At 54.2% G+C, this 23,688-nt stretch overlaps 2 protein-coding genes and 1 non-coding gene across 4 annotated transcripts; 1 reads left to right on the top strand and 2 right to left on the bottom strand.

Annotated features, from left to right (window-relative positions):
* Positions 1-49: 49 nt before the first annotated feature.
* BUD31 (BUD31 homolog) lies at positions 50-10,773 on the bottom strand. Of its 2 annotated transcripts, XM_040980379.1 has the most exons (7): positions 10,720-10,773; positions 9,884-9,978; positions 9,587-9,692; positions 9,314-9,433; positions 2,266-2,388; positions 1,933-2,099; positions 50-284 (listed from the first exon to the last, which is right to left on the bottom strand). In XM_040980379.1, the coding sequence occupies exons 4-7, from the start codon at positions 9,405-9,407 to the stop codon at positions 234-236; spliced, it is 435 nt and encodes a 144-aa protein (XP_040836313.1). In that variant the 5' UTR covers positions 9,408-9,433; positions 9,587-9,692; positions 9,884-9,978; positions 10,720-10,773; the 3' UTR covers positions 50-233. The 2 variants fall into 2 exon arrangements, with proteins under 2 accessions (XP_040836313.1, XP_040836312.1); XM_040980378.1 differs by lacking the exon at positions 9,587-9,692 and having other exon boundaries at positions 10,720-10,772.
* LOC121156626 lies at positions 941-1,060 on the bottom strand. The gene has a single exon (XR_005883900.1). It is a non-coding gene; the product is annotated as a small nucleolar RNA SNORA17 (small nucleolar RNA).
* Positions 10,774-11,099: 326 nt separating the features above from the next.
* PDAP1 (PDGFA associated protein 1) lies at positions 11,100-23,393 on the top strand. Its single transcript, XM_040980367.1, has 6 exons — positions 11,100-11,211; positions 13,781-13,872; positions 15,654-15,761; positions 16,903-17,024; positions 21,767-21,918; positions 22,686-23,393. The coding sequence occupies exons 1-6, from the start codon at positions 11,199-11,201 to the stop codon at positions 22,742-22,744; spliced, it is 546 nt and encodes a 181-aa protein (XP_040836301.1). The 5' UTR covers positions 11,100-11,198; the 3' UTR covers positions 22,745-23,393.
* Positions 23,394-23,688: the final 295 nt, after the last annotated feature.

Raw genomic sequence — 23,688 nt, 5'->3', positions numbered from 1 at the left:
TTTCCCATTGGGGTCTCCAGACTACTAGTCTGAAAGAATGAGCACAGAATCCAAGAGATTTAAAAGTTTTATTTTTACAAATCAAAGCTGATGAATACCTCATGTGCAGAGGCTACACTCCACCCTGGCACGGGGCACTGCTCTGGCAGAAGAGCTGCTCCCAGCCAAGTGGGTTTTTCCAAAGGCAGGAAGCCGTAGAATCCAAGGCAGGGAAGGGTGCGAGTCCAAGGGGCTCAGCCAGAGCAGCCCCGGCAGCCACAGTGCGTGCACTCAATGATGCGGCCCTGCAAGAGAGCATGAGAGCATGGCTGAGATGGTGCCCTGCCACCCCAGCCCAGCCTATCCCCACCCACTGCACACTCGCACAGCAACCCTTATGTAGAGATTCGCCTGCAGGACACGGCTCAGAAACCTGACAGTTCTGGGTGGGACAAATTTGATTTCTTCACAAAGTGCTACTGTTGACACTGAAGTTACAGGGATGGGCATATATGTGTCTGCAAATTCAATATATAGAGTTAACAGGAAAGCACTCTGTGTGGCTGAGATTCCTCATTGTTAAACAAGTGTAGCATGGCCTGTACTGAGCAGATACAGGCCTGCAGCGTGCAGAGGCAGTGCCAGGGACCTCGGGCCTCCTCTGTCCTGGGGAAACTTGTTGGAGGGGGCATGGGCAGAAGGACAGTCTTGTCCAGGATAGGTGTGGCCTGATGCCTGGCCTGGGCCTGTCCAGAAGGCCCAAGAACTGTGGTTTATTTCGCATTTTTGAACTTTAGGAGGACCAAGACCATCTAAGCAAGTCAGCACACTGTAACCCAGCCTGTCAGAAGGGCCGGTGTCGTGGCCCATCGGGCTCAGCACCTGTGACATCAGTGTCCCATCTGATCGCTGGTTCCAATCCCAGCTGTTTCACATTTCCGCCCCTCCCCCCCCCCCCGCTGCTATCTGCATATTGATCATTCAGGTGTTCACTGGCCAGAGCACTGAGCACTGACATAGCAGCCTTTTTCTCTGCCGCCTGCTGACATACGTGGGGCACAGCAACACCTCAAGGGGCAGTGTGTTCACATCAGATTCAGCTTCCTGCTAAAGTGCCAGGGGTGGGTGGCTGGGGCAGCCCAAGATGGGACAGACATGCATGGAGTTTTGGGAGCCTGGCCCAGCCCTAGCTGTTGGGCCACTTGGGGAGCGAGCCAGTGGAAGATCTGTCTCCCTCTCTAACTGCCTTCAAAATAAATAAATATAGACATACATAAAACAGCCTCTTTTAGGGCCATAGCTGAGGCAGTCTCCAACACCCCATGGGGCCTTCTCGCACAGAAACACCCTCACCTACTCCCACAGCACAGTAACCTGTATTGAGCTTCTTATGGTGCACATGGAACTAACTACCAGGGAGAGACATGAAGCTCTCCTGTGACATCAATGGCCCATGTGGATACAGCACCTGTGTCAAGTCAGGGAGATGGGTGTGCTGGCTTGACTAACCACAGACCATCTGCTGCCTGCCCAAGAGCTGCCCAAATAGTTCCTTTGAGGGTAGGGCCAAGAAACCTCCCTTGCCGCTTAGCTCCCTAGAGGGCTAAGCCCTATACCTAGTGCCTATCCTAGTTCTGGAACAGGAAGTTCCAAAGGAGAGGATGGGAACATCTGCTGACTATTACAGCTCTCCCAGCACCTACGGCATGGGTCTCCTGATAAGCAAAGAGGTTCAACTGCTTGCTCGAAGGTGGCGTTCCGACTGGCTTCCAGACATACCACATGGCCACTGCCAAACCCTGCCCAGATAGAGCCCTCAGCACAGGAGGACAGCAAGGGGACACCCAGCCCAGACAAACAACATACAATCAATCCCTTGGGTCAACCAGGAAAGGACCCAGAATTGAGTCCTAAAAGCTGAAAACAGCACCAAACTCAATCACCAGACATTACCACTTCCAGCTTGCTTTTGGGAACCCGGCAAATGCAATTTGTTCCAAAATTGGTGTCCCGTGTCTGGATGCACCGCAGGCAGCATAAATTCTCATAGCCTTGTTTCTTCCATTTTGCAATAAGGTTTTTGTCTGCGTAGCCTTCTTTAATACAGTATTCGTAGAGTTCTGTCAATAGATGGGGCAAAGTCATCAGACCACGGTGTGACAGCCTTGTCCCTCCTACACCAGTGCTAAGACACATGGATACTTGAGCAAGAGTAAGAGCCCTTTTATGTCAAGAACTATAAAAGCTACCTAAGTACGAGCACCAAAGGGGAATCTGGCCAATTACCTCTGCTGATGGCTTTCCGCTTGAAAAAGAGGTCGAAGATGTAGCGGGTTTTCTGGTGGTGGATCCTGAAGATAGGCCACAGCGACTCCACTTTCCTCTTGCCCTCGTGGGGTTCTGTCTCAGCTGCGGAGAGAAAGTAGAGTGTGATAGGCTGGCCAGGTGGGATTCGTCTGCACAGCGTGGGGTGGGCTTTATGTACACACAGATCGGAACAGTGGGCAAATACCACAGTACGTTCACCATGGCTCACTTCAGAATGAGGGCCAATAGCTGGCAGTCGGCAAGGGTGTAGAGGCAGTGGAACCTCTGTTACGATGCTGATGGGAATGTAAAGAGCTGTGACCCAGCAACAACTCCATTTCACACAAACCTACGTGATGGTCCTGGATGCCAAGGAGAGAAAGCCCAGATATGATGAAGCCCTGCAGTGGGCTGTTACCCAGACAGGAAAGGGGGTGAGCTGAGACCATGACACATGGATCCCGACGACTCCATGCCAAAACACCTTTACATGCTTCAAAAGGGTGGAATTTTATACCTGAATAAAGTTGCATTAAAAAAAATTAAGCTAAGTGATTTGACATTGGTTGTTGAATTTAAAATGTCCTTTTAACTAGATAAATTATAAAACTTTTCCATTAATTTTTAAAAATTTTTTTCATGATTTTTTATAGTTGATTAGGGTGATACAGGAAGGTGGGTGAGGTCACCATTTTCACATTCTTTTTCTTTCTTGTATCTGGGGGAAGGAAGGAGATAAAGACAGAAGCCACACCCAGCCTCCCAAACACCTCTGTACCCTGGGTTGGAGGACAGCCACCTGACACCATGCCAGGGTCCCTGATGTGGGGCATGCTCTGAGGGTCCTGCTCATGAGGTTTAGATAGTTCAACAATTCTGAATTACTGCCGATCTCGCCATTCCAAGCACAACGAAATCTCTCCAGACTCCGCTAGTTTGAGTCTCCATTTGCCCAGATTTGACTCACTGCCAACACTTGGCTGGGGTAGCTGATCAATTTGTTCTGTCCTCTGCCCACTGTTACAGTACCAGGGGTTTTCTGCAGACTCCAATGTACTGCCATGGTCGTTGTGCACCTGCATACGCTGTCTACTGCTCCATCTGTGCCACTGAGGCGGCCCAACTCTGACACAAGCACTCCACGTTCAGACCATGGGACCTGCAATTCTCTCCATCGCTGGGGTTCTGAATCTAGCAATTCAGTTGGGGGGATCCCCAAAGAAACTTCTGAGATGAACCCAGACCTAATTCTTTTTTTTTTTTCTTCTTTTAGTCAGATATACAGAGAGGAAGGAGAGACAGAGAGGAAGATATTCCATCTGATGGTTCACTTCCCAAGTGATTGCGACAGCCAGTGCTGTGCTGATCCAAAGCCAGGATCCAGGAACTTGTTCCAGGTCTCCCAAGTAGGTGCAGGTCCCAAGGCTTTGGGCCATCCTTGACTGCTTTCCCAGGCCACAAGCAGCGTGCTGGATGGGAAGTGGAGCTGCCAGGATTAGAACCATCGCCCATATGGGATTCCGGTGCATTCAAGGTGAGGACTTTAGCCACTAGGCCATTGCACTGGGCCCACCAGACCTGATTCTTGTGTGTGCCTGCCAATAGAGGGTCTGGCACAGTCTGTCACTCCAATCAGCTTATACACACACTGGTGGTTGCAACTACTGGGTCAGTTCTGTTTTCAGCCCTGTCTTCTACACAAACCAATGGTTGTTGCAGCCCAGCCTGATTCTGCCCACCACATACTTGGCCTTCAAGTACACCAGTGAGAGTGGCCACCTAGTTACAGCAATGCAAAATAACCTCCACCAGGCCCACTCCCTATCTTGGTTCCTATGCATGCCAGTATGTACAGCAGAAGCTAGTTCAACCCAACCAGCCCCACTATACAGCCCATACACATGCCAGCGGCTGTCACTCTGTCTAGCCATGCCTGCCCCAGTCCTGGTTCTTATGCTCACCAGCTGGACTGGCAACCCAAGAGGGAGGTGCCCATTGTTTCCCTGCTGTTGGACCCATTTCTACTCCCAGATCTTGTGTTCTGCAGTCTAACTTAAAATTTGCTCCTCATGCAAGCATCTACCAGGTGATGCTCTGGCAAAGCCCAACCAACCCACATCCACACTGACTTAAGCATGCACCAGAAGGAACAGTCAACCCATCCTGGCATTTCCCTAATCCAGCTCACACGAGGCCAACAGGTGTTGTAGCCCTGCCCGGCCTGGTATGCCTTCATCCCAATTCACAATCTCCAGTGGGAGTGGTGGTCCAGCAGGGGAACCCCTTGAAGCCCCCCTATCAGTTTTGCTCATTCCCCCATTGGTCTCACATGGGCTGGTTGGGTGATGTGGCAGTTTAGCTTGGTCCGCCTCACCTCGACATTTGCCAGTAGGTGTTGTAGCCTTGCTAGGCCTGGCCCACTGTGCCCCCCAGCTCACACTGGTGGGGCTATAGTCTTGCCTAGCCTAGCCCAGCTGGCACCCAGTCCTGGCCCTCATGTGAACTGGGTTGTGTTGTGATCCAGCCCGGCCTGACCCACACTCCATTCTGACACTCGGATTCACCAGAGAGTGATATGAATTGCCCAGTCTGGTTTCCCCGGACCTGAGCCAAATGTATGCTGAGACAAATGGTGGGTACACCATTACCTAACTTGGTCTAGACTGCTCCCTATCGTGATTCTTATGCCCACCTGCAGGGACTGTCCCAACAGAGGAATTCCCCAAGCTCCTCCATCAGAACCTCTCTCAATGCCAGATCACGTCCACCAGTGGGTTCATGGCCCAGCCCTACTTAGTCCACCTCCTGTCCTAGCAGGAACAGTAGCCTTTCCTGACTGGCCTTCACTCATTCCAGCTTTTACTGTTGGGTGTTACAGCCCAGCCAACCCTGGTCCACACTAGCTCACACACGGCTCAGCAGGGGCAGAGACCTAGCCTAGCTTGTCCTACACCTACCCTGGTTCTCACAATCACCAGTGGATGCTGGAGTCTGGCCCAGTCTGGCACACCTAAGACCCAGTCCACACTTGTGCTGAGGGACACTGTAGCCATGTCTAGACAGCAGTCCGCACTCTGGCCTGTGCACTCACCAGTGGGAACCACAACCCAGCCAGGGCGTCCCCTTTGCTTCCCAACCAGGCCTGTGCCTAGTCATAGATCGTGCACGTGCAGTGGTTGCTCTGACCCAGCTTGTCATAGCCCCTCCCCTGTCTTGGCTGTTGTCTTTGGATGCTGTAGCCTGGCCTGATTCGGCCTGCCCCCAGTCCCAACTTTTGCTGGTAGGTGATGGAACCTGGTCCTGCTCAGTCTGCTCCTATCCCTGGCTCATGCAAACTGGTAGGTATGACAACCTAGCCCAGTACTACCTGTGCTCCAAGCTGGTTTCTGCACTTGCCGGTGAGCTAAGGTTTGCTTGGCCTTGCCTGGCCTATCCACTTCCAGAACCAACCCACACACTTGCCAACGGATGGAGCTACCTTGTACAGCTTACCTGACCCCCAGGTCTGGACCGTGTGCTTATCAACAGAAACTATGACCCACTAGGGCAGTTTCCCAAATTCCCCCACTCTGCCCACTCTCAGACCCAGATATCATGCGTATCAACGGGTGTTAGGCCCTTGCCCGGCATAGCCTGCCGCTTCACCTGGCCTTGGATGAGCTGATGTTGTGGCTTGGTCCACCCCACACCATATTTTAGGATGCACATGCAGGTCCTGCAGCCTGGATCTGCCTAGATTGTTCTCGGTGGCAGATGGTCACACCTAGTTCAGCCCATCACCACCCCAACTCTTAAGCTAACCAATGGGACTTAATTTCCACAGGGTTGGGCTCACACATTCCCCCACATAATCTACCCCTGGACCTGGTTCTCATGTGTGCTTGGTTAGTGACATGACTCTGCCTAATGTGACCTGCCCCCTGTTCTGACATTCAGGTACTGGGATCTACCCCTGCTAGACAGACCCCCAGCCCTAGCTTTCACATAGAATTGGTGTGTGGTGGTCAGCAATGTTCCATGCTAACAAGGCCAACTCAGAACTCCCACGTGGGCTGATGCATCAGTCTGACCCATACAGATCTTCTGGCTTTTCCTTTCTAAACTACCAGGTCTCAGTCCCCTCACCTGCAAGTATAGTGACCCTGTCATTGGGAGTCCCTCAGGATTCATTCCTCACCTACATTTACAGTGGTCTTATCAATGGATGTCCCTAGGCAGTAATTCCACCTCAAGACCCCAGACCTCACTGCCGGGCAGCTAGCGGGTGAAGTTTTGCTCACTGCTTAGCAGCGGTGGCTGGGGCTAGGGTACCAAGCATCGATTCTGGCCTGGCTCAGATGCCCCCAGCCACCAGGATGCTGCTGGGAGGTCCATCCATCCAAGCCCGGAGGTTAAACTCACCTGCCCACTCAAAGATGGTGGTGGTGGGCAGAGCCAGGGATCTGAGCTGCAGAGATCTCCTCAGTGTACACATTGTGCAGGGAGAAAACTCTGGCCCAGGCAAGCCCTGGATTCGACCACTGCCTGGCAGCGGTGGCTGGGGCTAGGGCCCCAAGCATTGTGTCCAACCTGGCTCAGATGCCCCCAGCAGCCACCAAGCTGCCGGGAGAGAAAGCAGGTTTTTAAAAGAATCAATGAAAAGCTCTTTTAATATACTGGTCTATCATTCCAAATACAACCCCCCACCCCCACCGCATTGAAGTCAGAGGCAGAGACCTACAGAGATTTTCTATCTGCTGGTTCATTCTCCAAATGGCTGCAATGGCCAGGGGTGAGTTAGGCCAAATCCAGAAGCCCGGGCTCCATCCACCTCACCTATGTAGGTGGCAAGGATCCAGCACTCGAACCATCTGCTTTATTCCCACGTGCACAAGCAGGGAGTTGGTCAGAAATGGAGCAGCTGTGATTGGAACCAGTGCTCACATGGAATGCCAGTGTTGCAAAGTGGTGGTTTAACCTACTGTGCCACAACACCAGCCCCATTCCAGAAGTATTTCTGCTTCACCAAGGTGATTCTGCTTCCACAGATGGGCATCTTCATCTGTAAGGTTCCCCAATTTCATTTACCAGCCCAAGTCCTTCGGGGATGAGGAAAAGACAAAACGGACTGGGCTGCCGAGGAGGTTCTGAGCGCGCCAGGTCACAGGAGACAAACCTCTGCTCCCGTGTGTGTAGGACCTGGCAGAACGCCCCCGTGCTAAGTGCCCAGTCAGACTTGGGTCTCCCACCTCCCCCCAGTCTCAGTGCATGGATGAAAGGCAAGGAACAGTCAGGAAAATGTGTAGTGTTTCAACTTTATAGCATTCCATGACGGGGGATTTTTTTAAATCAACTGACGACTCAGCAGCAGCATACTGCGACCACCTTGGGGGAGGCCCTGCTGGGGGGTGAGACGGGGCAGCCGCAACACGGTCACTACCACATCTAACGGGTGCAGAACGGCCGTCCTTCAGCCACTGTGCAGCTGCTTCCCTTCTTGGACCACAAGTGCTACAGCAAACCCTGCCACCCTTCTCTCAATTCGGCACACTGCCACGCCCGCGTCTCCACTTAGCCAGACAGGCACCAGGCTCGGCTGCTCCCCTCACCTGTCAGCCACACCCAGAGCACTCTTCCCAACAGCCGAGCATCCAGTGCTGCCTGTCACAACTCTGAAGGCTGTTTTCCTCACGGTGCCAGGAAGAGCGGGATCAGCTGGGTCTCACATCTACTTATCCAAAACTGGAATGCAAAGAAATGCTGAAAGATTAAACAGCTAAATAAACCTAAGAGAAAGAGCACTTCTTGTTGGAGGGAAACACCTGTTATGTTTAAATACAAAATAAGGGCCTCCTTTCAAAAGTCACTGCTTGGGCTGGTACGGCACGACCGGTTAAGCTGCCACTTGCAACATACCTGAGTGCTGGTTTCTGATATGGCTTCCTGCTAATGTGCCTGAGAAGGCACTGGAAATGACCCAAGTGCTTGGGCCCCGACCATCTCCAGGAGAGATGGAGGCCTTGGCTACTATCTGCAGCCTGGACCAGCCCTGGCTGTTGGGAACATTGGAAAGTGAGCCAACAGATGGAACATTTCTGTTCCCATCTTTCAAGTAAGATCTTTGAAAAACACACACACACACACACACACACACACACACACACGCTAAAAGGGCCCGGAGTGGTAGCATAGTGGCTAAAGTCCTCATCTTACACAAGCCAGGATCCCAAATGGTGCAAGTTCTAGTCCCAGCGGACCCGCTTCCCATCCAGCTCCCTGCTTGTGGCCTGGGCAAGCAGTCCAGGGCAGTCCAAAGCCTTGGGGCTCTGCACCCGCGTGAGAAACAAGGAAGAAGCTCCTGGCTTCAGATCAGCCCAGCACTGGCCATGGCGGCTGTTTGGGAGTGAATCAACAGATATACAGAGAGACAGAGAGGAAGATCTTCCGTCCGATGATTCACTCCCCAAATGGCTGCAACGGCTGGAGCTGAGCCAATCCGAAGCCAGGAGCCTCTTCCGGGCCTCCGAAGCAGGTGCAGGGGTCACAAGGCTTTGGGCCGTTCTCAGCTGCTTTCCTGGGCCACAGGCAGGGAGCTGGATAGGAAGCGGGGCTGCCGGGATTAGAACTGGCGCCCATATGGGATCCCGGGCGCATTCAAGGCGAGGACCTTAACCACTACACCATCGTGCCGGGCCCAATAATCAATAAATCTCAAAATTTTTTAAATGAAATTTTTCATAAAATGTGAAAGGAAAAATACAGCATTTCCAAATGCACACACTTGGTATAGATAAACACACTAAAGTATTAGACAACTAAAGATAGCAGATGCAGCCTTTTGGTCTGTATTCCCTAAAACCTTTCAAGTGGGCAGACCCACCTTTGCGAGGACTTTCTCATTAGTCTGTTGGAATCAGGGTTTTCCGGCACCGGCAGCACAGAAGCGAGTGGGAGCAGCCTGGCGCCAGCGGCCCACAGGGGCTGTGCACACGCGCGGCCCCTCGCCTGCACTCCGACCCACGGCCCAGACAGCGGCAGCCTCACTCACCTTCTCTCATCTTCTGATCTAACTCATCCAGGGTTGGCTCGATCAGCTCCCAGCCATCCGGAGGAGCTTTCCGGCTTCTTTTCACTTTAGGCATGTCTTCTCTCAAGAGGATGCAACGATCTGTGGGAAGGGAGACCAACAAATGGGCTTCGGCGTCGCAGGGGCAGTGGGAAGCCCGGAGCCTAAGGAACTGTATCATGGGGGAAAAGAAAGTGCCTAACCTCCCTCAATGTGTTTGCCGATGTGTGAGAAAGGGGGATCATAGCAACTCACTTATGGTGTCACTGGGAAGACTTGAAGCACAGGTGGGGAAAGACAGCTGCTACCAGATGTTTGCTGTAACTATTAACTGTCATCCACCACAAGCTGTGGCCCTGCACTGGATTTGGGAACATGACAAAAAATGGGGACACAAAAAATTACCTTGGGAAGAAAAGAAGCCAGACTCTGACATTAGAACTGTTTTGTTTTATAGCAGAGACAAATGAACAAGAGGCAGTTATGAGTATGAAGGGACTTGAGGTTTAATTAAAGTGTTCAGAACGGCAAAGGTGACCAAAACCAAAGTACCTGCAGGGCGGCTTCTGGCAGGTGCTAAGAGGAACCGTGTCCGGTCTCTGCAGTTACACCTGGTCCCCTCCTCGCTTCTCTGTCTCGGCTATAACCTGAAGAAGGCAAGTGGATGAGACACATACAGACACGCCCCCTAAAAACGCCCGTTCGATCTGAATGGCGCCAGGAACGAGTAGGCAAGCAGGTGGCCGCTTACCCGGACTCAGTTCTCCCACACTCGCTCCCTCCCTCTCGTCCAAAATCCACAGACAGCATCCTCTCCTCATCTCTCCCAAGCAACCTCAGACAGGGGACGATGCACTGTGAGGTGGCCAGGGTCGCACCGCTGGCGGCTGGGGGTGACGGAACCTGACACCCCCAGGACGAAGCCCAACGGGCTGATCCAGGCTCCCCGAAGCATCCCTTTGCTGTGTCCCAGGACAATCCCAGGGCCCCGCGGAGAGAGGGGTGGAGGGCGGAATGTGAGGCAGGTCGGGGAGCCGTGGGGAGGCGAATGCAAGCAAGACGTTACAGCCGGGTTGGTAGGAGAAAAAAAAAAATGACAAAACAGAGAGCTCGGGCTTAGGAAAAGCAGAAGCATTTAGGGCGGGAGAGAAAATAGCAGGAAAGGAAGCCAAACACCAAAGCCCAATTTCCAGTCCCCCCCACGACCGAACCAACAAGGCGCTGCCTCCCTCCGGGAAGTGACTCTAGCCAGAATCCAGACCCGAACCCGTCCCAGTCCGGCCACCCGGACAGCCCTGGGAGCCACGAACCATTCTGATGCCTGGTCCCCGTCCCCCGCTCCGCCGTTGCTAAGGTACCGCCGTGGAGAACCAGGCAGAAACACACACCTGAAGCCACTGCGCCGCGAGCCGCCGCTCCTCTGTTGACGACTTCCGCTCCTCTGGAGACGTCCTCGGGATAGGGTCCTCGCACGCCCCGCCCAGTCTAGCGCGGGGATTGCGTCATTTTATGCGTCCGCAGTGCTGCCTGAATAGGATTCCGGAGCTGTCACTGCCTTTCGCCTTCACTCCTAGTGGAGTGGTTATCAAGCAAGGCCACGCCGTCACCGAGCAATGAAGACACTCGGCACGCTGCTGCCCGGTCGCACGCACGGGAGACTGGATTTCAGGCAGTGCCGTGGACAGCCCGGCTTCGCGCTCAGGCCTCCGCAAGGTCCCGGCTCTCGGAGCGGCGGCGGCGGCGGCGGCGGTGGCGGCGCGCGCCGAGTGGCGACTCGACCGGGCGGAAGAAGGTCGAGCCGAAGCAGTTTCCGGTTCCGGTGTCAGTTCGAGGCGCCGCCGCCGCCGCCGCCGCCGCTGAAGCCGCGATGCCTAAAGGAGGTGAGGGGCGGGCGCGCGTGGCCCTCGGGCCTCGAGGAGGGCGGCCCGCGTCCGGCTCCGGCTTCCCCTTCAGCCCGCGGGCGTTTTCGGACAGCGGCGTGGGCCCGGGCGTGCGGGGGTGCCGTCCGGCGAGCGCCGGCTGGAACGAGCCGGGCGTGCTGGGCCTCGCCGCCCGATTGTCCGGGAGGGGGCAGCCCAAAGGACCGAGGTGGCCCGCAGCCGCTCCCACCGGGCTCTGAGGAGGAGAAAACCCGGCTCAGGCGATCGGGGTGGCTTGGGGTGTCGTCCCGCCTGTGCAGGCTGGTCGCGGGGGTGACTGAGTCACCGCGTCCCGCCTGCCTCGGCCGTGGAGCGAGGTCCGCTCTTTGTTAGGATCGGGCTGGACGCGCGCTCTCTGCTGCTTCTCCGGCTTGCCTCACCTCCTAACCCAGATGGGAGCGCGCTGCCCGGTGCCCGGGGGCTGCTTCTGGGCCCTGGGGAAGGACTGTGGCTAGCTGGGCGAGGTTTTCGGGGGCCCCTGGGGGACGCCTGGCTCCCTGGCGGAGAACAGGTGTTGAGTGGGCGGGAGTGCACGGACCCCTCAGAGCCCGAGCATCGGTAGCTGGAAGGCTTTGACTAACTTAAGCGTGGAATCCATGCCGGTTGGCTTTGTCCCCTCCTCTTTTCTAAGGGTTCTTAGTCCCAGGATCTGCCTTCTGGGTGCTTTGCGCCGAGGCCGGGGCTTGCGAATGGAAAATGATCAATGTGGATTTGCCACTAACAATCTTGGCTTTGTTGACTCGTGTAAAGAAAGCTTTTGGGGGCAGACGGGCCATCTAGATCCCCTCTTGGTCCCGCTTATTTGATAAGCTCAAGAAAACAGGATGGTATGCAGAGTGTGAAATTTCTACTCTTGTGTCCATTGTGTTGTGAAGCAAATGTATTTATTTCTTTTCTAATCTACCTCTGGTGAGCATTGTTGTAGACCCAGCTGAACTCAAGGGTGTGGGGTGAGAGCCGGGCCCAACCAGTGTGGAGTGGTTTTTGTTGCCTGGACCATTAAGAGGGCAGGAGAGGCTGTAGTGGTTGTTTTGTTGCTTTTTGTTGGCTTGGCCCGTCGGAGAAGGGCTTTGATGAGCACAGATCCCCGTGGGAGCCCAAGCAGTCATTAGAAAAGGATGGCGTGGACTGCGGCAGGCCAATTACAGCACTGCAGCTGCCGTCCAGGAAATCAGAGGAGGCAGGGGCTCTGCTCCCGTCTCTGGAGCGCAGAGCAGTGAGTCGCCAGGGACGCCCAGGAAACAAGATGGCCCCAGCATCCCGAAGAGCTGCCAGGGGGCCTGGAGGCTGGGCCTTTGTCGTCCCAGCAGCATCCCCTGCCCCTCACCTTGCTGTGAGACCAGCTGCCTTCCGGTGACTGGTGGCGTTTCTGTGGCTTAGGCTGTAGCACAGTGCCTTTTCACGTTCATTTGTTGCCAGTCATTTTTGTGACTCCAAGCACAGAAGGTTGGCTTTTTTGTTTCTTTGTTTTTCCTCGTGGGCTTTGGGCATTTTTCTCTCTGCCATAGACTTGAGAGGAATATGAACTATTTTATCCTGGTTCTGGGGTCTGTGATGTATCCCTTATGTGTCCCTTATTTGAGAAAATGACAAGTCTTTGTAAAGCTTTTTAAAAACTTATTTGTTTTTATTGTAAAGTCAGATATGCAGAGAGGAGAGACAGAGGAAGATCTTCATCCGTTGACTCACTTCCCAAGTGGCTACAATGGCCGGAACTGCGCCAATCCAAAGCCAGGACCCCAGAGCCTCTTCCGGGTCTCCCACATGGGTGCAGGGTCCCAGCGCTTTGGGCCGTCCTTGACTGCTTTCCCAGACCACAAGCAGGGAGCTGGAGGGGAAGTGGAGCTGCAGGGATTAGAACCGGTGCCCATATGGGATCCCAGCATATGCAAGGCGAGGACTTTAACCACTAGGCTACCACGCCGGGCCCTGTAAGCATTTTTGTTAGGCTTGTCCAGTGCCAGGGTGCTGTTCCAGCATCTTTACTTGATTCCGTGGGGCTGGAAATCTGTCCCAGTCACAAAGCCAGGGAGTGGTGGGGCACTGTGCTTGATGAGAAGTCTCCTTGTCTCTCAAGTGGGACCGGCAGTGACTCCTGCACTGTGGGCTTGTTCTGAGGATCCAGTGAGTCCATGGCCGGGACAGAACATTGCAGGTAAAAAGGCTCCGTAGTGACCAGAGGGGGTGGTGTGTGTGTTACAAATCTTTCTGCTTTCATCCAAACCCTCTTTGAGTTTGAAGGGACCACAGAATGTGGCCAGTTCCTCTGTGACACTCCCTCCCCGTGCCTTCCCCTCGGGTCTTGCTTGTGGGAAGTTGTGTCTAGCACAAGCGTGGTGTGGTGTTGGTTGCTCACAAGCTGCTCCTTGTGTCCTGGACACGAGAGGGTGGAGGAGGCACAGGCTTGGGTGGTGCTTGGTGAGGGGTCGCTAGAAATCCAGAGCCCCCAGGCAGGACACGAGCTTCTGGAGTTCGGGGTGGTCAGGGCAGCTGCTCGCCTCTTTCAACCCTAAAGTGCTACCCATTGCAGGGAAGAAGGGGGGCCACAAAGGCCGGGTGAGGCAGTACACGAGCCCAGAGGAGATCGACGCCCAGCTGCAGGCTGAGAAGCAGAAGGCTCGGGTGAGTATGTGCCTGCCCAGGCCGCCGCAGGGGACCGGGGTCAGTCAGGATGGGGGTGAGGGCGGCGAAAGCTGGGAGCTGCAGATGTGGGCCCCTCACAGACAGCGGTGGTCAGAGGCGTCAGAATGAACTGGGCCCGCTCGGCAGCAGCTGCCCTGGTGGGTCGCTAGGTTTGGTCCTCACGTGTGCCTGCCTACCTTCCCAGGTTCTGCTCCTCTGCAGCTTGAGCTCCCAGCAGCCCCCAAAGCCTGCTGTAGCCACACGGACTGCTTGCCAGCCAGCACAGCTCCTGGCCTGCCTCCCTACACCTCACAGTCCTGTTCATTACCCTGGGGTTTTGTGTAACGTCACCTCTGTGACTCAGTTTACTGGTGACAGCGACACGTCCATCCCTTCCCATCAGTGTGGGCTGACTTGCAAGTGCCTGCTGTGTTTCTGGGGTGCTTTGTGCAGCCACTGCTGGGGACCAACATGTTTCCTTCACCCTTGGTGGCAGTGCACCATACCATATTGTAAGACGTGCCTGGGATATGAGCCCGGGGGACCGTGGTCAGGACCAGACCAGTGCACAGCTATAAGGACCCTAGGAGCGCTGGGAAGTGAGAGGCCACCTCTGACTTACTGGTCTGGGAGGGCTTGGCAGCTTGGATTATTTGAGCAAATGCTAAAGAGGAGAGGATGTGAGATTTGTGTCAGGATTTTTTTTCCCCCCAAAGATTTATATGTTTTTTATTGGAAAGGCAGATATACAGAGAGAAGGAGAGACAGAAAGACCCATCTACTGGTTTACTCCCCAAGTGGCTGCAGTAGCCAGAGCTGAGCCGATCCAAAGCCAGGAGCCTCTTCCAAGGTGCAGGGTCCCAAGGCCTTGGGCCATTTTTCACTGCTTTCTCACTTTCCCAGGCCACAAGCAGGGAGCTGGAAGGGATGTGGAATCCCAGAGGATGCAAGGCGAGGATTCAGCCACTAGGCCTCCATGCTGCCCTCCTCCCCTTTAAAAAAAAAAAAAAGATCTATTTTATTTATTTGAAAGGCAGAGTTACAGCAAGAGGGGGAGACAGAGAATCTTCCATTAGCTGTTGACTTCCCAAGTGGCTACAGCAGACAGGGCTCGGCCCGACCGAAGCCAGAGACCAAGAGCTGCCAGGTCTCCCATGCGGGGGCAGGGACCCAAGGCTCTTTGGCCATCCTCAGCTGCTTTCCCAGACCACATGCAGGGAGCTAGATGGGAAGTAGAGCAGCTGGGACATGAACTAGCGCCCATATGGGAATCCGGCGCGTGTAAGGCGAGGGCTTTAGCCACTAGGCTATTGCACTGGGTCCTGAATGGGAAAAGTAGAAGAAAAGTTGGCTGAGCTGTGATTTGGCAACCTGGCGTAGTAGGGCAGTGTGGGGGCAGGTTGGGTGGCTGGACTGAGAGAGTGGAAAGCAGGGATGCGGGGAGCAGTGGATTTGTCCAGGGAAGGCAGTGGGATTTGGCACTGTGTGCTGTAGGTGGCATGCATTGTAGGTGCGAGGGCCAAGTAGCATCATGGTCTTCCCCCAGCAGCTGAGTCTTGCTGGCCCTGGGTAATGGGCCTCTCACCCAGATGGCCCTGGCTGGCTGAGCCTTGGTCCCTCACCCTGGGCCCGGAGAGCAGAAGGCACCTGCATGGTACTTGGTTCTGGTCTTGTAAAGGCTCAGTGTCTCAAGGCCCACAGACTGTGGGTGGGGACAATGTCACAGTCTTGGGGGTTGGTCTTGTTCTTTTGGTTATGCAGGTTGTCTGTCTCTGAAACAGGAAGAAGAGGAGCAAGAGGAAGGTGGAGATGGGGCTGCAGGTGACCCCAAAAAGGAAAAGAAATCACTAGACTCTGACGAAAGTGAGGATGAAGATGATGACTACCAGGTACCGAGTCTGACGGGGGCGGGACCAGGGTTCGTCAGCAGTGGTGGGACAGGCAGGCCTTGCCCTTCACGGCTTACGTTCTGGAGAGGAGATAAGACAGCAAAGTGGAGCGGCACTGTGCATGTTATAGTTGTAAAGTATTTGGCTCTGTTGTGGTGAGGTGACTTACTGGCGAGATATGAAGCAAGTTGGAGCCAGCTGGGTGAACACGGATCTGCTTTTAGGAGATGGTATTGCTGTCCGTCGTGAGTGAGTGGTAGGGGTTTTGAGGTGGGAGTGAGGGAATAACAGCCCGTATCTAGCTAAGAAGCTGTAGCTTATACTGCCCTGTTGGCGATGGCAGTGGAGATGAGGAGTCGAGATACACCTTGGAGTTGCTGAGGGAACAAGAAGTCAGAGTTGTGTGTAGGGTTGAGGGGAGGAGCAGGCTGGGAGGGGGGAAATCTCAGCTCTGTCTTCTTGAAGTTTCCAGGGTCAGGCATCTGAGCAGAGACAAAACTGTAGCCACGTAGGGTACAGGTATGTGGAGCTCTGGAGTGGGCAGCTCGACAGACATTGGAAGCTGGTTCCCTGGTCCTCTAAAGAGGAAAGCTAGAATTTGTAGGATTTGCAGCTGACCAGACGTGCTGTGTAGAAAGAGTGTGTTCAGGACTTGCACAAAGGAAGCAGGAGGTGCAGGCTCCAGGCTCTCAGACTTTCGCTGATCACTCATTGTGAGGTTCCAGTTGCTGCCCCACTGACAGGTTGGAGCTGGAATTGCTCACAAGAACATATGTGTCTGGCTCACTGCATCCTAGGATGGTCAGACATCCGGTTCCATGAAAAACTGCCCCTGGAGGCGACCTTCAAGTGAGGGTGGAGCTCTGTTGAGCGCTTGGGAGTTGAGCTGGGGTTCTTTTCGCCTGCCAGGTTGTCCCCTCTGGGGCTGGGTGCTGCTGGAGCTGCGGTCACACACACTCCTGTCTCTCCTTCCCATACTGGTGATGCTACTCCTGAACCCTGTCCCCTGCCTGGGACGAGGACTGGGTGTCACGCAGACTGAGTCTGTCTTCGTCCAGATGGGCTGTTGGGAGATGTTGGGGTGGCCTTCAGGGGTTCTGCAGGACCCAGACTCGAACAACCATCTTCTCACTCTGTCTAGCAAAAGCGCAAAGGCGTGGAAGGGCTCATCGACATTGAGAACCCCAACCGAGTGGCACAAACAACCAAAAAGGTCACACAACTGGATCTGGATGGGCCAAAAGAACTTTCCAGGAGAGAACGGTAAGTTCTGCTGGCAGTGCCTTGTGTCTGGGGGTTGACCTGTGGGTACTGGGGCACCCTGTTCCTCATGGCTTGGTAAGGGCTTTAGCTGTGGTGTTTTTGGTTTTTGTTGTTTTTCCATTCAGAAGAGATACATAGTGTACAGGTGTCTGTATGTTGGTTTACTCCATAAATGCCCACAGTAGGGGTCAGATCTCCTACATTAGTGACAGGAACCCAAACTTGAGCCATCACTGCTTCTCAGGATCCCCATTAGCTGGAAGCTACAGGTGGGAGAGCTGGATTCCAACCCAGATGCTCTGATGTGGGATGCGGCATACTAGCTGGCATTTTACCCACTGGACTGAATCCTGCCCTGTCTTGTTCATTCCTGTTCCATCTTATTCCTCAAAGGCTTCACAGTAGTTTCCTGAACACACATATTTGCCCCCACAGCGTTTTCATCAGTAAATAGGTAGTGTCAGGGAAGGTGGAATAGCAGCTCAACACCAAAGCGTTACACTTGAAATAATTGCCCATTACCTTACCTTACCTGGCCTGCCCTGACCATTGCAAGCTTGCATTCTTCCATGGAGTGTGGCCATGGGATTGAGAAGGGACTGAGGGGGACTCTGCCAGCCTAGTGCAGGGGGGTTCTGCACTGCTCCGCCAGCTGCCACAGCCTCTGTAAGTCCTGGGTGATGGTGGCGTTGGAGACACCTTGGTGGTTGGGGGAGGGCGGTCAAGATTTTTTTTCTTTTTTCTTTTTTGGACAATCTTTACATAATTAAGGTACAAAGGTTCAATGGCTATAGGAAAGTGGGTAATTCTATTATTTTCACATTTTTTTTCCCTGTATCTGGGGTAAAGGGGGAGATAAAGGGAGAAGCTCCACCTAGTCTCCCACCCATCCCAGGTCCCTGATGTGGGGCATGCTCCCAGGGTCTGGCTCAAGTGGTTTTGATAGTTCAACAATTATGAATTGCTGCCAATCTTGCCATTCCAAGCACGATCAGGTCGGTGCAGAATCCACTGATTGACATAGTCTATCTTAGAGCCTCCATTTGCTGTGGTAGTTGATTGATTGATTCTGTCATCTGTTGTGGTGCTAGATATCTTCTGTAGGTTCTGATAGACTGCCATATCCTCCATGTGCATCTGGTTATGCTGTCCACTGCTCCGTCTGAGCCTCTAAGGAGGCTCGGGTCTGGCGCTTGCACTCCATGGCAGACCATGAAACCTGCACTTCTTTTCATGGTTAGGGTTCTGGGTCCGGCAGTTTGATTGGAGAGATCCCCAAAAGAAACTTTGTTTGAGGTGTTCCCAGACCTAATTCTTGTGTGTACTTACAAGTACAGGGCCCAGCACAGTCCATTGCCCCAATCAGCTGGTGGTTGCAATTGCTGGGTTGGTTCTGTTTCCAGCCATGTCTTCCATATGAACCAATGGGTGTTGCAGTCCAGCCTGATTCTGCCCAGCACACACTCAGCCCTCACATAAACCAGTGGGAGCTGCAGCCTAGTCGGAGCAACCCACAATAACCCCCACTAGGCCCTCCCTCTGCCCTGGTTCCCGTGCTTGCCTGTATGTGCAGCAGACTAGTCCAGTCTGTCCCACATCCCATTCAGCTCTCATTCATGTCAATGTGCACTGAAGCCTAGGTCCACCTAACCAGCTCCACTATCCAGCCCATACACATGCTGGCAGGTGCCTTTCTGTCTAGCCATCCCAGCCCCTGTCCTGGTTTTCATGCTCTCCGGTGGGAGTGGTAACCCAAGAGGGAGGAGCCCACTATTTCCCTTCTAGGCCATTCCCACTCCCAGAATATGCACTCTCCAGGTGGTTCTGTAGTTTAACTTGACACAATTAGCCTGTCTGTCCCACAGTGATGGACTTGGTGCACGGAGCCGGAGCCGATAATAACACGTGTGGACCCTGACTGATGGTCAAAGCTGAAGTTTATTAGTGGCATCAGACTTTATACACTGAGGGTCATATGGGATAAGGGAGGAAGTATTGAGCTTATCAACAAAACCCATCAACAGTTTCTAAGCTTTTGTCTGGAACTCCTTTTGTCTTGTATTTTCCACCAAGTGTTCTCACACACATACTGTCCACTCAATTGTTCTTATACAAATGATATCCAATCAGGTATACAAAAGGCAGCCATTCGGTTGTTCTCATGCAAATATTATCCAATCAACTGTAATCCTGTGCTCACTGACCTTCTAGGGTCACAATGTCCTCCTACAAGCCCCCAATGCCAGCTTCTGCCAGCTGGTGCTGCAGCAAAGCCCTACCTACCTACCCTCAGCCACTCTGATTTTTGTTTGCACCAGTCGGAACAGGCAGCCCAAACTGGCTTTTCCCTGATCCAGCTTACATGAGGCCCACAGGTGTTGTAGCCCTGCCTGGCCTGATCTGCCCCATTCCAACCCACACTCTCCAGTGGGAGTGATTGTCCAGCAGGGGAGCCCACATTCCCCCTCAGCTCCGCCCCGTCTCCCTGGTTCTCATGTGTGCTGTTCGGAAGCTGCAGCCACATCTGGTACAGGTCACCTCACCTTGGCATTCCGTAATGTGCACTGGTTTGTGTCATGACCAAACCTGTCCTGACATACACTTTTGGTGCTCAGATTCACCAGTGGATGATGTGAATTGGTTCAGCCTGGTCTGCCCCCGACCCATGCCAAATGTATGCCACTGGGAAACTTTCCATGGCCTGTTCTGGGCTGTTCTCTATCTTGCTTCTTGCACTTGGCTGCAGGGACTATGTCCTGCCAGAGGAGTTGCCCAGGCTCCTCCATCAGAACCTCTCCCAGTGCCAGATTTTGCACATACCAGGGGGTCCATGAGCCAGCCTTACTCAGTTCACCTCCTGTCGTAGCAGGAACAGTGGCCTTTCCTGACTGGCCTTTAATCCAATCTGGTTCTTACTGTTGGATGTTTCAACCCAGCCAAGGCTCATCCATACCCAAACACAGCTCACACATGGCTCAGTAGGGACAGACAGAGACCTAGCCTAGTCCATCCCATATCTACCCTGGTCCTCCAGAGCACCAGATGGTGTTGGAAGTCTAGCCTGGCTTGGTACATCCAGTCCCAGTCCATACTTGTGCCAAGTGAGACTGCAGCCGTATCCAGATCAGAACGCAGCCCCTACTCCAGCCTCCGCACTCCTCAGTGGGTATCTCAGCCCAGCTAGGGTGTCCCTTTAGCTCCCCAACCATGCCTGTTCCCAGCCATAGCTTGCATGCATGCCAGTGGTTGCTCTGACTCAACCCCTCACCTGTCTTGCCCTTTGCCTTAGACTCTGTGGCCTAGCATCCCTAGCTCATGCAGACCAGTTAGTGTAAGAGCCTAGCTCAGCATGACCTGTGCTCCATCCTGATTTCTATTTTTGCTTGTGAGCTAAGGTTTGCTTGGACGTGCCCAGTTTGCCCCCTTCCATAACCAACCCACACATTAGCCAGCCATTGGAGCTACTTTGCCCAGTTTATCGACCCTCATGTCTGGACTATGCGGGAGCTATGACCCACCGGGGGTGGGGGGTCAAGATTAAGTACTGAAATGCTTAGCATATGGCCAGTGGCGCCTTGAGTTTGGGTGAATACCAGGTGACCTCAGGGCTTACAGGAAACCGAATGCTGCTGGAGAAGAGGGTCTGGTTTGTTTCCTGACAGCTTCAAGGAATTTTGTCAGCCATCCTTTGCAGACCCCAGGACAGCTGAGGATGTGTTTGTGAAAACCCCAGAGGTGGGCTGTGAGCTGGGGCATCATGGGAGGCTGCAAAGACTGACTGCTCGGAATCCCCTCCCCAGAAACCTAGCAGCCTGGGCCGCGGCTGGCCTTCCCAGAGCACAGGGGACCTGGTCCCATCTGTGTGGCAGCTGGACAACTCTCTGTTACTCTTCCTGTTCCTCCTGGGTCAGCGCCCATCCTTTTGGGTTGCAGAGATAACTGTAAAGGCTGGCACCTGCCTGGCACTTGGCCTTCACACAGGGGCCCTGCAGGCCTCTAGGCAGCCTGCTGGGCGGGAACTGCCGTGCTGCCGTACTCTCTTCACTCGTGCAGCGGGTTGAGCCATGCCCACCTGTCTTGTTTCTGAATCTTTTTAGCCCCGTGGGCTGCAGAGGCAAGGCCTAATCCCTCTCTCCTCCTTCTAAAAACCCTCACCCATCTCTGCCAAGTGGGTGATTTGTTAATACTTTCATTCTGTGGGAATCTAACTTCTGCTTCTAGCCCCAGCTGATAGGTACTTACCTCCTTGGGAGGCAACTGCTTGCACATCTGAGCTGTCTTAAGAACATACCCTGTTGGGCCCAGCATGGTAGCCTAGCAGATTAGCTGAGACTCAAACTGGCATTGGGATGTGGGGTGCTGGTGTTAGAGGCAGGAGCTCTATGCTGCCCATGGTGCCAGACCCTTTGTGATCCACTTACTGAAAGGTTTCCTGCGCCTAACCTCTGCGTCTTCTCTGGGACGCACAGTGCTCTTGGTTGGTCCCCTTCTCACCATGGCCACCTGGCGCATTTTCACTTCCTCCTTCTGAAGGTCATGGCTTCCATCTGGGCCTGTTCCTTCTGCATGTTTGGTGAATGGCCGTCCAGTGGGACATGTGAAGCCAGGGCCCTGCCTCGGCCAGTGTGCCCTCTTCTCCCTCGGCCCTAGGCCCAAGTGCTTGGCCTTTATTCTGACTCCACATCCAGCTTGGCTGACAGTATGGGGAAGACATGCCTTTTGACCTCATTTTATCCAAACAGAGAAGAAATTGAAAAGCAGAAAGCAAAAGAGCGTTACATGAAAATGCATTTGGCTGGGAAGACAGAGCAAGCCAAGGCTGACCTTGCCCGACTGGCAATTATCCGGAAGCAGCGGGAAGAGGCAGCAAGAAAGAAAGAGGAAGAGAGGAAAGGTAAGCCTTGCACTGTTTCTGGGCAGGCCACCAAGCCCAGCGCTTCTGTCCCGGCCTGTGGGATGGGCAGGAATAAGGAGTAGCAGCTGCCTGACCAGTGCGTCCTTCGGAGGCCACCTTGTGCATCAGGAGGAAAGGGGTGCCAGGAGGGCCGATGGCCTCGTGCGCTCAGGGGTGGCTGGAACCTCGGAGCGCTGTCCTCAGTGGGCCTGTGCTCACTACACTCCGGCACTAGGCGGCCTTGAGGCGTGAGAGACTCAGGTGACCTGCGCTGGGTCACCTGGGAGGGGGCCTGAAGGGGTAGCCTAAGTGTCATGCTCTTTCCAGGTCAGAGGTAGTGAGGGTTCCTGTAGGCCAAGGTGGCTGTAGTGAAACACATGAGCCTTCCTCCTGGGGGTCCAGGAGGGCCCCCGCTGCCCTTCTCACCAGGAGACAGTAAGGAGATGCTCTGCTTGGCAGCATTGTGACCCACACCAGCTCACTGTCCTGGCTGCTTGGTCCGCTGTGCTTCCCACACCCCAAGCTTTAGGGTGAGGTTGGCGAGGCCTGTGGAGAAAGAGCCATCTGCTCACTGGGCTGTGTGCCCTGGGCTTTTGTACAGGTGCAACTTTCCACGGGGAGTGACAGCCACCTTAACATCAGCCAGCCTAGCCCCTTCCTGGGTCTTTTCCTTCTCTTTCCCCCAAGCTAACTGCCATACTATGAAGCCTTTTGAAGGGATGGTTCCCGAGTGCTCTGTTCTAACTCCTGCTCTTCTGACCCCTCAGCAAAAGATGACGCGACCTTGTCAGGAAAACGAATGCAGTCGCTGTCCCTGAACAAGTAAGCGCAGCCTGTGGGAGGACATGCTGGGCAGATAGGCCGTGCCACCGGACCGCTCCGTCTCGCCTGCCCTGTGCCTGGCACTACTACAGCAGCCCCTTACAGCCTGGGGCCGCCTCTTCATCTTGGCACAGAAATCGGTGGGGGCGGGGGGAGGGGCAGCTGCTGTTTTGAGGCAAAAAGATGCAGGACAGCATCTCATATGTAACCATTTGAATGTTTTTGCTGTTTTTAGAAATCAGAACCCTTGTTGGGGGGAGGGGTGCCAGGGAGGCGGGGTAAGAAGAGCTTCCATTTGTCTGGTAGATGCACGTTAGTGGGCGGTTGTGCCAGAGGCAGCTGCTGACAGACCTGACAGCCGGCCCTGGTCTGTGCTGCCTGGGTGCTCACTCAGAGGGGCTGTTTGTCCAGAAGTCTGGGACCATAGGTCCCTGAAGACCATGGCTTATCCCTGGCCAGTCCCCTCCAACTCAGGCCCCTCCGCTCAGCCTTTCTCTGCTCCACTCCCACCCATCTGGCCAGGGTCCATGCCCACTCTTAACCCTACCCATGAATCATTTCAAGGAACCTCTGTTTACTGTGCAGCACCCAGGCAAGACATGCTCCACAAAGTCAACTTGTATATTTGGCAGATTAAACTTGACATTATCATAGTCCTTGTTCTACAGTCTGTCTCTTGGCTCTGTTTTCACCCAGCAAGGCGTGGTGCAGTGTGCTGGCAAGGTGCAGGACACACACGCAGCTGAGGCAGGGTGGTCTTCATCAGGCAGCCCCTAGCAGGGTGCAGGGACTGGCCTTCGGCTGGGGAGTCTTTGTGATGCCTGAGCCAAGTAGGGGGTCTGGGGCGAGAGTGGCCAGGGACTCATCAGGCCTCACACCTGTGGAAACAGCTCTGGCCTTCCCTCCTGAATCCCCCAGGGGTCCTACTCGGCACACCTCCGTGAGGGG

This window comes from Ochotona curzoniae, unplaced genomic scaffold (assembly GCF_017591425.1).
Source record: "Ochotona curzoniae isolate NIBS_2020 unplaced genomic scaffold, NIBS_Ocur_1.0 contig_3437, whole genome shotgun sequence".
Taxonomy (NCBI): domain Eukaryota; kingdom Metazoa; phylum Chordata; class Mammalia; order Lagomorpha; family Ochotonidae; genus Ochotona; species Ochotona curzoniae.
The sequence above is the reverse complement of the archived record's forward strand: the minus strand, read 5'-3'. Positions and strand labels throughout refer to the sequence as shown.